Here is a 16152-nt window from a genome sequence, read left to right on the forward strand (position 1 = left end):
AAGCACACAATATTTAATCACTTGAACGACAGAAATAGCACAATACACAGCGGGCTCCAGGGGTTGACGAACCATATACTAAGAAAGTGGAATAACAACCACGACTTAACTAGACACAGTGCCTAGAGCACGTAGAATCGCTGGGACCCCAATGAACCACACAAAGTAGTGACACAGGGGACCCACGGAGGACGGGTGCAGTGTGTGAACACAGGCGCGAGCTCCGTACAACTCTGTGGGAAAGTCGCGGTTGGAATTTTAGAGTTTAAGGACACTTCGGAGAGGACTTTAAACAAACCCCTTGGAACATAGAAGGTTCTAAGGCCAGCACTCTTGAGAGTAGCGAGATACCCGTTTTACCTATCCCAGAGAAGCCGGTTGCCATGGGGGTCAAGTGGTGTCGGAACCCATCGTCATATTCAATGGCGTGATACGAAAAAGTGCTGCTGCTGGGAAGATGAAAAGTGTCCGGTGGGATCCAAGCCTGGATCCGAGATGAGAAGAACCTGAAAGCAGAGGGCACAGAGTCTAGGTCACTTCTGGGTGACCAGGGGCACGATATACAAATGCCCACCGATGTCGGGTGCTTCAGGTGAGAAGATGCGATGCTTGACTCTGCAGCCAAGGGGAACAGGAGATGTCTGCCACAACCAAAGTCCAGAGGTGAGCTGTTCCCCAAAGAATGTCGACTGCTGGGGGGGTCAGTGTCTGGATCGAACACCAACAAAACTTGGCAACTGCAACCCACGCGTGCAGAGGAAATAAGCTTCGATGAGGATCAGCAAGGTCCTGGGGACTCTCCAATCTATGGAGAGTCAGGAAACATCTGGAGCAACCAGGAAAGCCCAAGGAAAGTCAAAGCTACCTTCACAGGGACCCCACAGGCCAACGGACCAGGGATCGCAAAGGGACCTCGAGCTGAATCACGAAATACCAGCCCACGGAACAATCGTGAAGTGTAGGCTAAAAATCTTCGGTGGAAATACTGCTCGGGGTCAGGACTACAAGTAGCACAAAGCACAGCCTCAGGGATTGCCAAAAAGCATATGTTGCTGCAAAAGTACACAGTGCACAGGGGTTCGGGATGCACAGTCCCCACGAGGGATACTGGTCTCAGAATTGCTGAGAGAGCAGATCAACCTTAGAGACCTCGGGAATCCACCTCCTGTGTTGCAGAAATCTTCAGAGTCCTCAGGAGCTTGGGAGATGCAAACCGGTCAGCTGCGTTAAGGTGCCTGCTGCTGCAGGGGAGTAACTCCTTTACTCCAAGGGAGATTCTTCAGTCATCCAGCGTAGTGTAGATCGTCGAAGAATTTGGTTTCTGTAGCAGAGTTTATTCCAGGTAAAATCTAAAGTCCTGTAGTCAGGGTTCCTACTTTATACCCAAGGAAGGGGTGGGACAAACTCTGGTGACCAGCCTATAGGAGGGTCAGGACAGAGGGGTGGCTACACCCATGTCCTTTGTCCAGTTTTGCGCCAGAGCAGGAGCAAATGGCTCCTGCAACCGGTTTGAACTGGATTATGCACAGGGACACCAAATGTGCCCCAGTGCAGACTTCAAACACTCTCAGAGTGCACCCACCCAGCCCAAATACACTAAATCCTGTCTGGGAGGTGGTCACACCTCCCTGTGACAGGAAACCTATTGTCAAGCATTCCCCTGCTCGAGTTTGGCTCGGCAGCAGGAGGGCAGACTCGTGTCTGTGGCTGGCAGCATCCATTTTGTGATGCCCAGGTCGAGAAAGCTGGTACCGGGTAGACCGGTGACCCACAGTAGTGGTTCTACAAGGGAGGAATCATACCTCCCACACCAGTTACTGATGTGGAGGTATGATTCAGAGGTGTGTTACACCAAACACAACATATTTCTAAGCAGCCGTTTTAAAGTTAGCATTTACCGCGAGGTTATAATGCACTTAAATATATATGTAGCCGGGGTTGGCTGCATCACAGACAACCCCGGAAAATAGGTTCCTAAGGCTGCAGAGGGGCTCTGCTCATGCATGGGCACCCTCTCACATAAAACCCAGCACCCTGCCTTCAGGATTGAAAAGGCCTGCCATAGGGGTGACTGATAGGTTCATATGTGTAGTGATTTAGAATAGATACAGTGAACCTATATCTAAGTAAGGGGTGCATGCACCACCTTACACAGGCTGCAGTAGCAGACCTGTGGTGTCAGTTGGAATGGTCTCTCAGGGGTGGCATAATACATGCTGCAGCCCCTGGGAGGCCTCTGGGGCACCTATGCCCTGGGCACATAGTATACCTTATACTAAGGACTGATAAGGGTACCCCATAATCCAATCTGGAGTGTACCTAAAGTACATACAATCAATTTAGAGGAGAAATCAGCTAGACTGGGGTACTGGATAGCAGGATCCCAGTTAGTCTAAGTCGAAAAGAGTGATCAATCAGCAAAAAGTGGGGGTAACCATAAGAAGCAGATCCTACTCTCCTACAGATATAATGAGTTGGGTAACAATAAGCATCTTTTATTTAGCACCAAGATGCCCTTCTGGGTGAATATGTGCTTTACAAAGTACACGTAATGTTATCCATATACCAAATACGGTTTTACTGAAACTCCCTGAGAACTGGAACTTAATGGCCAGATAACATGGTCTGCTCAAGTTAGAGTCTTTAAGAAACACAAGCTCCCACAAAGCCAATAGGTTTTGTCTGTCAAAGGCTAAGCCATTCTATGGCTGATGCAGCCACGCTCAAACCACGGGGTGATATTCCCGCATCTTAGGTGGCAGGTCGGCTTCAGAAACTCTGTGGTTTTGCATTTGCCCAAGGAGAGTTGACAGCAGATGTCATTAACCTGTGGCATGACAGTCAGTGCAGCTGTTAATGAAGAGTACAGTGAAAAAGCAAGGGGCTGCCCTGTATTCATCAGAACCTTGGTTACAAATGCATTGTATAAGCCAATGGATATTAGGAGAAAATCAGAAATGCATTCATGATGTTTTTAGAGAGTGGAATCACCTCCTCCTCGGACTGTAGTTTCCTTCCAATACACAAGAAAAGGTGCATTCCTTATAAATTAAATCAATTATAATTCGCCAGAGTGGTCATCCTGTTACGGGGGTCAGCCTGGCCCATATGGGAATCAGAGGGAGCTCGAAGTGCGGGTCTGACAGGTAAGAGTGTGGGACCTTTTTTTGGCTGTTTGTGTGCCTGTTGTGTTGTCTGCTGGGTCGTTTTTGCAGATGATTCCCCTGATATAAAAATAAGCATTGCCTGTAGCAAGTCCAGATTTATGCAGTCTTTCAAACCTTGCAGAACACTTATACAAGTTCAAACCTGCCCCAGTTTGCAAACATGGGCTGCTTTTAGAGGTGTCTAATTCACTAATAGGGGTCATTTTTAGCTCAAGAATTCGAGACCTCTTGTATATACTTTAGTATATGCTTATATGTGTATGTACTATGTGGGCTCTGGAGATCAGCCCTAGGACATGTCTGCTTCCACTTAGGGACTTTTTTTTTCTGTTCAACTGCCTATATTTAACTGTCTTGATAGAAAACAACCAGTAGAGGTCAGTAAAATACCAGAATTGTATTCTGCTTGTTCAACTGCCTCTATTTAACTGTTTTGATAGAATACGACCAGTAGACTCTAGAGGTCAGTAAAATACCAGAATTGCTTTCTGCTGAGGGACTTTCTTTTTTTAATTTGTCTGGCAACTGCCGCTATTTAACTTTCTTGATGGAAAACGATCAGCAGAGGTCAGTAAAATACCAGAATCACTTTAGCATTCTCTAGGTTCCAGTCCATGGAAATTGTCTTCCATGAGCACCTGTAGACAACAATGTTTTTTTCAAATCTGGTAATTTTCAGTGATCTGACCACCGAAGGCCCTGATTTCATATTAAAAGCAGAGCCTTGGACTATACCATTTCCCGCTGAAAGACAATATTTCTCTCCATGTGTTTCCATACCTGGCGTGTCATGTAGTTTGGTGCTTACGTTTCCTCCATGTTAAACAACAGTAGATGTTTCAGCACCCAGGCTAATGTGCTGCACAGCTCAATACATATAAGGTCCCAAAGGCGAGACCGATTGCATTGCAAATGCTTGTTATTTTGGCACCTGGGCCTATTTTCTGTTCCAGCCCGACCCTCATTGCATACAGAATATATCACATCATACTGATTCCTCCATAAGGATCATGGTTATATATATTGTTAATGAAGTGTATCCAGCTTGCCAGGTGCTCGTTTGTACCATGTTCACCAAGGTGCAGGGTGTCAAGGGCATCATAGGCCATAATGCAAACATGGAAAATGGACCTTCTGACGCTACTGCTCATAGCTAGATACAGCTCGATGTGGGCAAGCCACTGAGTGCTCAAGCCTGAAGCCTGGCTCTGGCTCAACTCAAGGTCCCGTTGGAACCTCAAGCCCATAAAAAGCCGAACATTTATGTGGCTTCTGACTGCCTCCCTCCCTTCACCCAGGATGTAGCGTTAGGACTAGAGCTGGCGAGTTTGATACAGGGTAGTAAGGTTGAAGTCTTGGCATCAGTGCAATATCCTGTGATTCTGGGCAAATCACTTAGGGCCATATGTATCAATCTTAGGTTTTGCGATTCTCAAATAGCGAATTTCTGGGAATCGCTATTTGGGATTCGCAAAACGCTATGTATGTAGGATTTGCAATACATTTTGCGAATCCTACATATTCCTTAATTGCGAATTGCAAATTGCAATTCGCAATTAAGGAATACCTCCCCATTCATTCCTATGGGCCTAGAGGCCCATAGGAATGAATGGGAAGACATTCTCAATTTGCGATTCTCAATTAGAGAATCGCAAATTGAGAATGCAATTTCAAGTGTGCCAGGGTGGCAAAAGGACACCCTATTGCACCCCTGAAATGAGTATGGGTGCACATGTGGCGCACATGCATGCCCTAAGGGCATGTGTGTGTGCCACATGCCACTTTGAAAAATGCAAAAATGTGCATTTTTGAAAGAAATCGCAAATTACCACCAACCTGTAGTTGGTAGTAATTTGCGATTCCTTAAGGCCAAATTGCACTTTTTTGGTGCTTCTTACATTGCATTTAAGGAATCGCAAATTTTGCGATTCCTTAAATGCAATTGCAAAATAAGGAATCGCAAATTTTGTGATTCCTTATTTTGCACGCAGATTTGCCTTCATACATACCACTTAGCAAAATTGCGATCGCAAACGCCGAAATTCAGCGAATTTCGGCATTTGCGATCGCAATTTTGCTTGATACATATGTCCCTTAATCTCCCCATGCCTGTAAAAAGTGAATGTGTATTGTAACTGGTGCTCATGTAGAGCACACTAAGTTTGCTAGAGAAAAACTGCAGAACATTTACTGGCTGATTTGTACATAGTGAAGACAGGAAACCTATGTAAATCATGCTTCTCCGCTTAAATTGCTTGACCTTGGGCAAAAATGTTATGGCACCAAAACTTTTTTTTCATCATGATCATGCGTGAAAGCACTTTTGAATTTGTGAGTTCACAATGCTATTGGCACAAAAACCTATTTTGTTTGATTTAATAGACTACAATTTTGCTCTACAATAATCTTGGCCAGTACAGGGTTTACATGATAACTATCTGGCCTCCTAGTTCACTAATGATTCACTACAGCGCCGGGACGCCCCGTTGCTGGGGTAGCTGTGCGCTTTACAAGTCTACAACATTTACATTTATTTTTACATTTAAAAACTATCACTTTTAATAAATACTTCTCAGTGCAGTGCCATAATGTGATGTATTAATGTCAATGCTTCCAAATGTTCAAGAAATACACTTTTTAAAATGTTATGGAAACTTGATCATATTTGAAGTGGTGCATGTTGAATGGTTTAGATTGCAAACATTTTCAGGGCTCAGGTCGCCCACTGGCTCTAAGATCCGAGCAAGACTGTTGGCTCGACCTTGGCTTTGCTGCCCCAGTGAATTTGTTAGCTCCTCATCCCTATATACAGCCATGTTTGGAGCGAATAAAATATGTTCTAGCTAACAAGTCAATATTTTTAAATTCAATTAAGGACACGGAGGCGAGGATTATGCTTCTCTCTTTACTGACGTAAAAATGCAGCCAATAAACTTTAAAATAGCATAACCCCGGAAGGACAACCCCCTCCATAGTATGCACCAATCTCATAACACACATAGGTATATATGTTTTCAGACGCAATACTGCTTCCTCTTTCTTTGCGAAAACCTTCAAACACAGACCTTAAACTTGACCGTTGAACCTTGAACCTCGCCGATTCCTTCATCAACTTGAATCAGAACTTAACCACCGGAACATCTTCTCTTGATCCAAGATGGATTTCCTCTTGACTCCTTAAGCCGGTTTATTCTGCTCTCTTGAGAAGAGAATAGAAGTCGTAACATGCCATTCATTGAATTACAGGCGGGAAGAAATCCCGAATCATAAAACATAACATGGTATAAACTCACATTTGTCAGTATGAACAATTGAAACTCAAAAAATATTACACAGTTTCTAGGGTGGGATAATCCTCGCCTTTGTGTCCTTAATAGAATTGCAAATTCTTGACGCGTTATCTAGAAACATTTTTATTCTATGGCAGTCCACGGAGGCTTCTGATTATGCAAGTTTAAAGTTGATCCACCACAATAGTTGCTACATCCACAATTGGTTTATGATAAAACGTCTTAAAAGTAGAATCAGAAGTTCAATCCGCCGCAGTCATAATATCTTCCAATCGGGACCCTGTATTTTGCAAAGTTTTAGAAGCCATAGCTCCTCTTACAGAATGCTCTCCAAAGGCTGACGTATCAATACCTGCCAGATTTAACAACCAAGTGACCCACCTAACGAAAGTTGCAGCACTGACTGGGCGAAAAGGTCTCTGTAAGGAAATCAACAATTGTCCTGCAACATCATTTCTAAATTCTCGAGTACAATCCTCATAACATTTCAAACATTGTACAACACACAACTTGCTGTGATGTGGAAACGCAGGATAAGAGACACATTTAGAGTTTGTTTTAGCTCTTTTCGAGATATTAAATGAAACTCCCAAAAGAGTGAATACCCTACCTGCTAAATCCAGTGCTCGTACTTCAGATACTCGTCTGAGATTTAACACAAGCCGGGAGCCCTGATCCTTCTTTGAAACTAGAAACACAGTGCTGATAAAGCCGTGATTGTGAGGTTCCATCTCTACAATTGCTCCTTTGTGCATCAATGATGCCACTTCATTGTCTATAAAACACTTCTCTACATGGGAAAAATGTAGTGGATGTGGTCAGTGAGTTTGTTTTGGGGTTGCGTAAAAATCTATCCGAAAACCTCGTACTGTCTGAAGTACCCAAGAGTCGTGCATCAGGTTCTCCCACCTGTGTATAAACCAAGCAATCCGCCCTCCCACTTTGACATCCCCACACTGAATCAGGTTTAACTGAATAGGAGGTATCTCTGTCGTTATGCTGTCCTCGATATCCCCCTTCTGATGTCCGCCTCTCCCACCCCGATTTCTGGTGGGATAGAAATTGGACCGCTGGGCTCCCCCACGTCCTCTCTGGTCAAAACCTCTGGAGGTCTGATTAAATGCACGGCTGGTCACTCGACCCCTGAAGCGTCCGGCCCTGGTAAAAAGGCCAGTGTGGAAAACCTTCTTGATATTACTTTGGGCATAGTCCAGTGCCGGGAATGGCGCCACATATTTCCCCAAATCCTTTACAAATTTGTCACCCAACAATAACCCGTTCACCAGGGTTCCAGCTTCGGTTGTGGCCATGTGCGCCAGCTGCGGATCAATCCTCATTAGGAAAGACCTTCCCCTCTCGGTCGATAATGCACAGTTTGCATTGCCCAGGAAACAGAGAGCCCTCATTCCAATATCTCTGTCGCGTCTAAGGGGGTGTTGGAATCTTTGGCTTGCACAGCCACATCGAGGATTTTCGTGAGAGGGCCAGAGACATCTAATAACTTGTTCTGGCACCCTCTCCATGCTCTGTCCAGTCCCTTTTTTGGGTCTTTGGAAAACTTTTTCAGGAACGTGGCCATATTAGGGTCCAGCTCCGGTGTGTCAACCACTTTGCCCAGTAAGGCTGGTCTAGGACATTCAGACCTCAATGTGGCGCGTACCTCCTGCTCAAAGCCCTGTTGGAGGTTCTCCTGTACATAGTGTGCAACCTCCACACATGGGATCCATTCAGTAGATCTCGGGTGTATGATATTTCTGGGGTCAAAAAGCAAGTTCCTATTAGGCGAGACACTGCTCACATGATGTGTTTTCCGCTTTCTTTTTGTCGCCTTTTAAGGTTCTTCTGTTTCCTGCTTTGAGTCCGAAGTGTCCGGGACGGCCGGGGAAGATTCCTCCGTCTCCCCTGAAATTAGAAGGGATGAATTCCCCAAAGGGAGGGAGCCGCCATACCCATGGTCTTTAATGACACTGGACGCCACCTGTGAAAGGACCTCCGCTGATGATAGGTGTGATGACTCACCCAGGGATGTCTTAAATTTTTCCTTTCTATAATTTTGCAGGGGCTTCGTAAATGGCTGTAACGCCTTGATTAGCGCCCTGTTCACAGAACCCTGGACGTGGGTATCCAGGGTTCCCACCAATTGTTCCTCCATCTGGTGCTCGTAAGGCACCTCTTCAAACTCTGCATAATCGTTATAATGAGCCCACTGGTCAATCTGCTCTGCGTAGTATGCCATTGTGGTACAGGAGATGTGGAGGAATTTCAGGGGGGAATACCCAGGGGTGTACAGACCCTGACTGTCTCACCAACTTAGATGTCAATTATTCTTAGCTCCCAGTCAATTCTGGTGTGAGCACCATATATTGTATGTTGCTCAATGTAAAAACTTAGATGGTCTCCCTAACTAACTATTTTCTTATAGGCTTCTTTGTGGAGGGAGCCACCCCTTATTACTCCCTAAGGCAGAGCCTTGAAACGTTTTGCCACCTCGTCAGGCGTTCAGTTGGGGACCGGAGGTTGAGCAGTCTTCTTTCGCAAGTGCGCGTCCACCCAATCGATAAGCAACTCCGATCAACTGTTCGCGCATGCGCGAGGCCTGTGGCAGTAGAAAGCAGACTGCCCCCCGAGCGCGTCTGTCCTGCTCCCACTCCACTCAAGCCACTGCTGTAAATAATTTTACTGTGCAAGTTTAGAACACCACACGTCGCACTCGCAACCAATGTACCAATACAGCCATTTGTTTATTGAGCATCGACAATAACACTAATCGGCAATATTAACCCTGCCCCTTAATAAGACCTTGTGGGTCGATCGCGGCTATAATACAAGAATAACAATCCAATCAACATAGTATAAAACATTAAATCACATTAAAGATAAAGGTAAAGCACTTAGCTCAAAGAGAGAGGAAGCAGTATTGCGTCAGAAGACATATATACTTATGCGTGTTATGTGATTGATGCATACTATGGAGAGGGTTGTCCTTCCGGGGTTATGCTGTTTTAAAGTTTATTGGCTGCTGTTTTACGTCAATAAAGAGAGAGAAGCATAATCAGAAGCCTCCGTAGACTGTCATAAAATTGTCCCCCACATGTCCCTGGGTCCCAGTGCCACAGCACCTGCTGAACTCTACATAATTCTAGTAAACACTGTCTAAAAAGCAAACAAAGAACAAGCGGAGCAGTTGTTTTCAACAATTAACATTTCTGGCTTTTGCGTTCCGCATTTCAATTTTGCGATTGAATGAGAGACATAGGGATTTTTTGTGGTATTTTTTTCAATTTGTTAGAACATGCTAAGAAATATTTTTGACATTCTTCCTTTTTCTGTTGGCTGTAGGAACTTCTACGGACTGCAAACGCATCACAGTTTTACTATAAAATGCAGGTAAGTCATTGTGAAAATGTTGTGTATAGAAGCCTTGCCCTCTAAAGCACATTATGGACTGAGTGGTGACCAGACTTTTTATACTGAAATAGGTATCACAAGTGGTGTATTAATTGTATCTCCTTCTTCGCCAATTCAGATGGTCAACATGAGGGAACTCTCCCAACCTGGACCTTTCACGGTGTTCGTGCCCAGCTCTGACGCAGTGAAAAACGAACCAGGGGTGAGGAACAAAACAGAACAGAATCATCTTATGTAATGAAACCAGAGAATTTGCCAATGCTGACGGATCATGTATCCTGTTCTTTTTTGTTAGATGTTGGAGTGGTCAAAGAAAGGAGTCCTGGACCAGGTCCTGCGGTATCATATCGTAGGCTGTGGCCAGCTGCTTCGCAGTGAATTGACCTCGATGACATCAGTCACAGCTCTGCAAGGAGACTCGATCAAGATCACGTACTCCCAATCACAGGTAAAAATGAAAGGCTCTCGCCGGAAGAGATCGCCTACTCCCACTTGCAGGTGCAACATGTAATCTGCATGCCTCCCAAGAGCAGTGATGACATACTTCATGATAGCTACCACCTGTCTTTTCCAGAGAAAACAAACAGCGCAGTCTCAGTCACTGGTACTGTATATAATTGGAAGTCTCTGTGATGGATACATGATCTTGCCGGTTTGAGTAAGCTGTGTGGGTATAGACTTTGGAAAATAGGGAAACTCAAGGGACGGCGTGTAGATCAATGATTGGGCTCTACTTGGGAGTTTACGTGTATAGTAAAAACTTAGAGTTCCGCTGAACAGAATCAGGGCATGCTGGCCTTCAGAAGAATTAAAACTCTGGATTGACCGTTGCCGCTGAAATGGCAGCGAGACCTGAAGCAGAGTCACTCACATGCCTCATCTTCCTTGAATAGAGTGAAGCTGCATTAGCAATGCCACACATACAATAACAAGTGGAGTTGGTAAACATGGGGTGTGTGTCTACATTGCACCTCACCTGCATTTGCTGCATTGCATTGGCTACTTGTTGCAAAGTGCATTGATTTTCATTCCCTATTCATCATCCAAATGCCTGTGGTATAAAGGCGCAACCTACTGTGACACCATTTACAGGCCAGCTGGATCTCTCAGGTCTTTGGTTGGAAGAAGAAGAGGCAGGCTGACTGAAAATCGCTCTTTGAAGATTTATCACAGGTCAGGGCGTCAGAAAAGCTTGAGTGAGAGTCAGTCGCATCCCATGCAGAAGTACTGACTACGCTAAGTTCCAGCCTGGCCTGGCATACAGACCTTTTCTTTATTCACTTGTTATCCTTGGAGGCCGGTCTGCTACTTGAAAGTTTCATTGACCAATTCAAGAACTCTTTATAAACTTCAGCCATGTTGGGTCCAGGTTGTAAATTTTCAGAATTCTATCTAAGTTGTCCGAGGTGATATCTTGAGCTTAATAGTCCTCTAAAACCTGGCTTTTCTCGCAATGAGGATTTAGATTTCTTTTCTGTTCTAACTGTTTACCAAACAGCTCTCGGCTGCAGGAGGAGCCCACAGTTATCATGTGTTGCATATTTGGGAAGTTAGAAATGCGTGCATCAAATCAACTCAAATGTGTAGGGGAAGCAGCAGTCATGGCAGAGAAAGAGTTCTAGTGAAACAATGAGAGCAGCTCTCCATCAATGTAAGAGAAGATAGCAATGAGGGTCAACTGTCTTGTTACATCTTCTTTGTGCAAGTGACCATTTCGACCTTTGCGTTCCTCTACAGAATTCGGTCTATCTGAACAGCGCCAATATGGTTTCCAGCGATATTATCGGCATAAATGGTGTCATGCATATTATTGATCGAGTTCTGGTTCCTCCAAATCTGGTCATGCCAAAGGAGAGATCGTACAGTGCACAGGTATGTAAGTCCACTCCACACTATATTATTGCACAGCACTCTTCCATGACCTGTGTTTCCATCTTCTTCTAGACATTTACACTACCTGTGAACATGGATCCCTACTACAACCATGTATTCGGATTTTGAGATGCGGTACACTGTGATACCATATTGTACATTTTGAAGTGTGTGAACTGGTGTGAAATAGACCTTTGCTGTTATAGTGTCAGTTTACAACAATATGCAGCACCACAGTTTGAGTTACTGCACTCTGGTATAGCAATGCTCCTCGCTAATTCCAGATAACTATTGTGAAGCCAGTATTTGTCTCAAAAATATGAAGCCTTTTCCAAATAAAATAAAAATGAATGCGAGTAACGATTCACCTCTGATAGCAATAATCAGCCCAGAATCGAGAGACACCCAATAAGTAGTCGAACTTTTAAAGAACTGTGTTAGGAATTTAAAAAAAGGTACACCTGGCTTCCTTAACCATTCTCCGGATTTTGACATGCAGTACCATGTGATAGCATATAGTTTATTTTAAAGAGTGTGAACTGGTGTGACATAGACCGTTGCTGTTATAGAGCAGTGGTTCCCAAACTGGGGTCCGTGGACCCCCAGGGGTCCTTGACACATTCCTAGGGGGTCCGCAGGCAGCAGGTTTAAAAGCACTGCAAAGTTTCTTGTATAATCAGCAGTTTTGGGGCAGCAATAAAAGTGTTAGGATAAATCCAGTGATTAATGTATCTGCTGTAGAGAGATGGGGGTTTTGTCCAGTGGTAGCTTTGACTCATCTAAGGAAGAGCTGATGGTTAATATGCCTGCTGCAAAGAATGTCCACCACACATTTCTTTTAAAACAATATTTTGTTTTGTGCATAACTCAGTGGGTTCCTGCTTTTGCCACAGACATTCTTGTGTTACTGTGCTGTTCACAAGTTCCAATCGTAGTCTAGCACAGTGAGCTATGAACTGCGATCAAGGAGCTGCATTCAAACTGCAAGGTGCAAGTTAGTAGGTCTAGCTTTTTCCCAGTCTTTCATTATCCCGATGCTGCTAAATAGGTTTGTTAGGGTAGAAATAAATCCTTATTATTAAAGTCAACGCTAACCCCCATGTTATGTTCTGAATCCTGAGTTTGTGCTTCTCCAGACCAAGCACTCCTAAAAAATGCCTACCAGTATGAACGACATGAATCCTACACCTTGTAGTCCCCTTTGCCTAATGTACATTTTCTATTCACTGATTTACACACATATGATTAATTGTCTCTGTATGTGTGTGATGTAAAGTGCTCTGACAGCCTACAGTGGTATGAGAGGTGCTATAAAACAAATTAAATACATGTGACTGTGGGGCTATGGAGAGATGAGAGGCACTGTTGGATGGTAGTAGTGAGGGAGTCACTGAAGATTGTCAACCATTGAAGATTGACAAAAGATTGTTCTATCCTGGTGCATAGTAAGGTCATTGTTTACTATGCTTTGAAAGCTAATACAATTTAATATATAACGACAAATGTGTTGTAAAATGCACCCTTTCCCCCCAATTTATTTTGGGTGGAGAGCCCTCCAAAGCCCCTTTTCCAGTGGTCAGGCTCACTCACTGCACTTGGTGTGCACTGTACGGGGACTGGTCTGACAACCTTTGCCAGAGCAGCTTTAGGAGTCCAGTCCAGCCTTGGCAAGAGCCAGAGCCTCGGGCTGTGAAATAAAACCAAACAATGAAAAGTTAGTCGCGAGATGCAGCACCAACCTTCCCATTAGGACTTTTCAATTTTTGCAAATATTTGTAATATAAAAATACTAAAATCTTTAGTAATTCAAGTCGTCTTTGTTTGATGTGCACACGTGTGTGTTTTTTCCTTTGAATTACAGTTTTAATGTTTGAGATTTAAATCACAAAAATTGCTTGGGGGTCCCCGGCTTCCAGTAGTGACTCAATGGGGGTCCTCAGGAGTGAAAAGTTTGGGAACCACTGTTATAGAGTAAGTTTACAACAATATGCAACACCACAGTCTGAGTTCCTACACTGTGTTACAGCAATACTCCTCGCTAATTCTATATAACGATTGTAAAGGCTCAAAAAACACATGCTGTCCTGATGTTTTCGAGTGTGAAATATTTAGAAATAATATAATATTGTTAATATATAAATATTGGGAATGCTTCCTTGATGAACATACATTTTGTTAAGCAATGTTGATTGAATATTATTTGTTGATGACGTGGTTGTATGTTAAACATAGCAGAATTACTGAGTGAATGCTAGTGGAAAGTTTAGGAAGTATTGCTTCTTTGTTGGTGAAAAGGGTAAATTGAGATACCAGTGCCTAGAATCACCGTTTCATGCCTGTATCTCTATATGAAATTCTAGGTATTAGGGTTAACCCCTCCTAAAGGGAAGGATCTGTGCGAACACAGAATTGCGGAGTAGAATGCCGCACTGTATTCCCTCTTCTGACGGGTTTGCCACCTGCTCTGAGCAGGTGTAAATGAAAAAGTATTTCTATGTGAGGGGGTGGAGGGAGGGGCCTGGGAAGGTATGGAAGAGAAATTCCTTGCAATCAAAGTGGGCCCAGCGTTCCGGTACCCAGTGAATCCACGTGCAGGGAGACTGGGCCATTTGTGATCTGGCTGGAATTCCTGTCCGCCACACTCCTAGTCTGGCCCTAGGAGTGCTGCATAATCATTCACATGTGCCTATAAAAAACGATTGAAAAAAGGAAAACATACATACCTTGGTCTTCTAGCCCTCTTTAAGCTGCCTAGTGCAGTGTAGTGCCTTTTTCATCTGTATACTCCATGATAAACCTCAGCCCAGGAGCCCAGCTGAAAGCCGGCTGTGATAGCAGCATCTGTCCTGAGCTATGCCCAAAGGGACTGTTACTCGTTGTGATATCTTGTCCCTCTCACAGCCCTTCCACCATCAGCTTCATACTATGCTCATCAAGGGAGTGTATTGTCTGTGTCATTTGTGTCTTACGGGTGTGTATGTGGCATGTTTGCCGGTGCGCACTAGGCGTGTGCGAATAGCATGGGGTGGAGAGTTGCAAATGCATCCCAGTCAGTTGGAGGCATACCTGCTACTGTGCTCTTGTGTTCCTGTCACCACCTGTCATCTTCTACAATAAATCTTCTGTTTCATGGTCAGACTGGAAGTGTGGCTATCCTCTACTTCCACCACAGGGAAACATGCAAAGACATATGTGTTCTACTGCAGTTTCCTGTCAAAATGTATTCCAGCTATAAGATACAGTAGTATATGTACTCCTAAAGTAAAGATGTATTTTTTTTTTCAGCCGAATCTCACTACTGTAGCAGAAAAACTCGGATATGCCACTTTTAGCAAACTGCTGCAGGTAATTTGATTTATTTTTGTGATTTGAATTGATTTCTAGATATCTTGGGTTATACCATTGTTCCAAAAAGTTAAGATTGAGGCCTCAGTCCTCTCATGATTAATACAGAGCAGAAAACTGACTAATGGGAGGTCACCTTTTAGAAGGCTTTATAATATCTTAGAAAAAAATAAAAATGCAGCTCACAAGCAATTCTGTGTCACAGTCAACCACCATCAAATAGAATTCCAAAAATGCTTCTTTTGATTTTGATCCTTAATAAGACAAATTACTAGCTGGACATTTACAGCCGATGTGGCATTTCACTTGGAAATCTTCATAGAAGAGGGTTGACCTCTTTGCAAAGCTCGAATCCATGTCTGTCTATTATAGAACAGAATCGATAAAAGTACAGGCCCCAGGTGAAATGCATTATACTCAGGATGATGGTGGCACATGTCTACTTTATAATGGCACCACCTGTATTTGCTCCTGACCTAAACTTTGGTAGAAGGTGAAGGAAAATATGCAGGCCATCTACTAGGCTGTAGAAGCTGCCCATGATCACAATCATGCAGCAGAAACCTTCTCAATGTGTTCTTTCTATGCAAGAGGTTGAAAGTGGTCCTATATGGAATATCAGCAGTATTCAGCCAGTCTAGTTTTCATTCTGTCAACAATACAAAGCCAGTTCTCCTATAAGATTCCTCAGAAATCCAAGTGAAGCAACAGCAAAAACAGGCTCCAAATGCCAAAAAGACATCAACAAAACATTTCATCTTCATTAGAAAATGTGCACCCTAGTCAGAGGCGGGATAGTTCTGGTAAGGGCAAACTGGAAATCACTAACATTAACTAAAGAGCTACGGCACATTCTTCAAAATAGGCAAATAGTTGATCTCTCACGAAATGCCATCTCCCACCCACTTGCACAAAACAATCAAATATTTTTAGATGCTCTTTAAGGCGGTTCATAACTTGCTGGATAAGAGAGCAATAGAATATGTCCATGTAAATCAAAGCATTCTCATGATTTACTTTAACTACTACATGGTAAATGAAAAGTTGTGGTAGGGTTAAAATAGATTTTT

General features: G+C 43.7%; 1 protein-coding gene and 1 long non-coding RNA gene across 7 annotated transcripts in view; one reads left to right on the forward strand and one right to left on the reverse strand.

Annotated features, from left to right (window-relative positions):
• Nucleotides 1–16152, forward strand: part of LOC146855449 (stabilin-2-like) — a 1111419-nt gene that overhangs the window by 813558 nt on the left and 281709 nt on the right. Inside the window, exons 46-50 of the mRNA XM_085653245.1 lie at nt 9797–9844; nt 9984–10067; nt 10161–10313; nt 11603–11737; nt 15023–15082. Of these exons, the coding sequence (XP_085509371.1) occupies nt 9797–9844; nt 9984–10067; nt 10161–10313; nt 11603–11737; nt 15023–15082 (480 nt within the window). The remainder of the gene's footprint in view (nt 1–9796; nt 9845–9983; nt 10068–10160; nt 10314–11602; nt 11738–15022; nt 15083–16152) is intronic.
• Nucleotides 1–16152, reverse strand: part of LOC146855453 (uncharacterized) — a 140237-nt gene that overhangs the window by 88473 nt on the left and 35612 nt on the right. For all 6 annotated transcript variants that reach the window (XR_014981323.1, XR_014981322.1, XR_014981325.1 and 3 more), the window contains exon 3: nt 6233–6366. This is a non-coding gene — a long non-coding RNA (uncharacterized LOC146855453). The remainder of the gene's footprint in view (nt 1–6232; nt 6367–16152) is intronic.

This window comes from Triturus cristatus, chromosome 4_1 (assembly GCF_964204655.1).
Source record: "Triturus cristatus chromosome 4_1, aTriCri1.1, whole genome shotgun sequence".
NCBI lineage: Eukaryota > Metazoa > Chordata > Amphibia > Caudata > Salamandridae > Triturus > Triturus cristatus.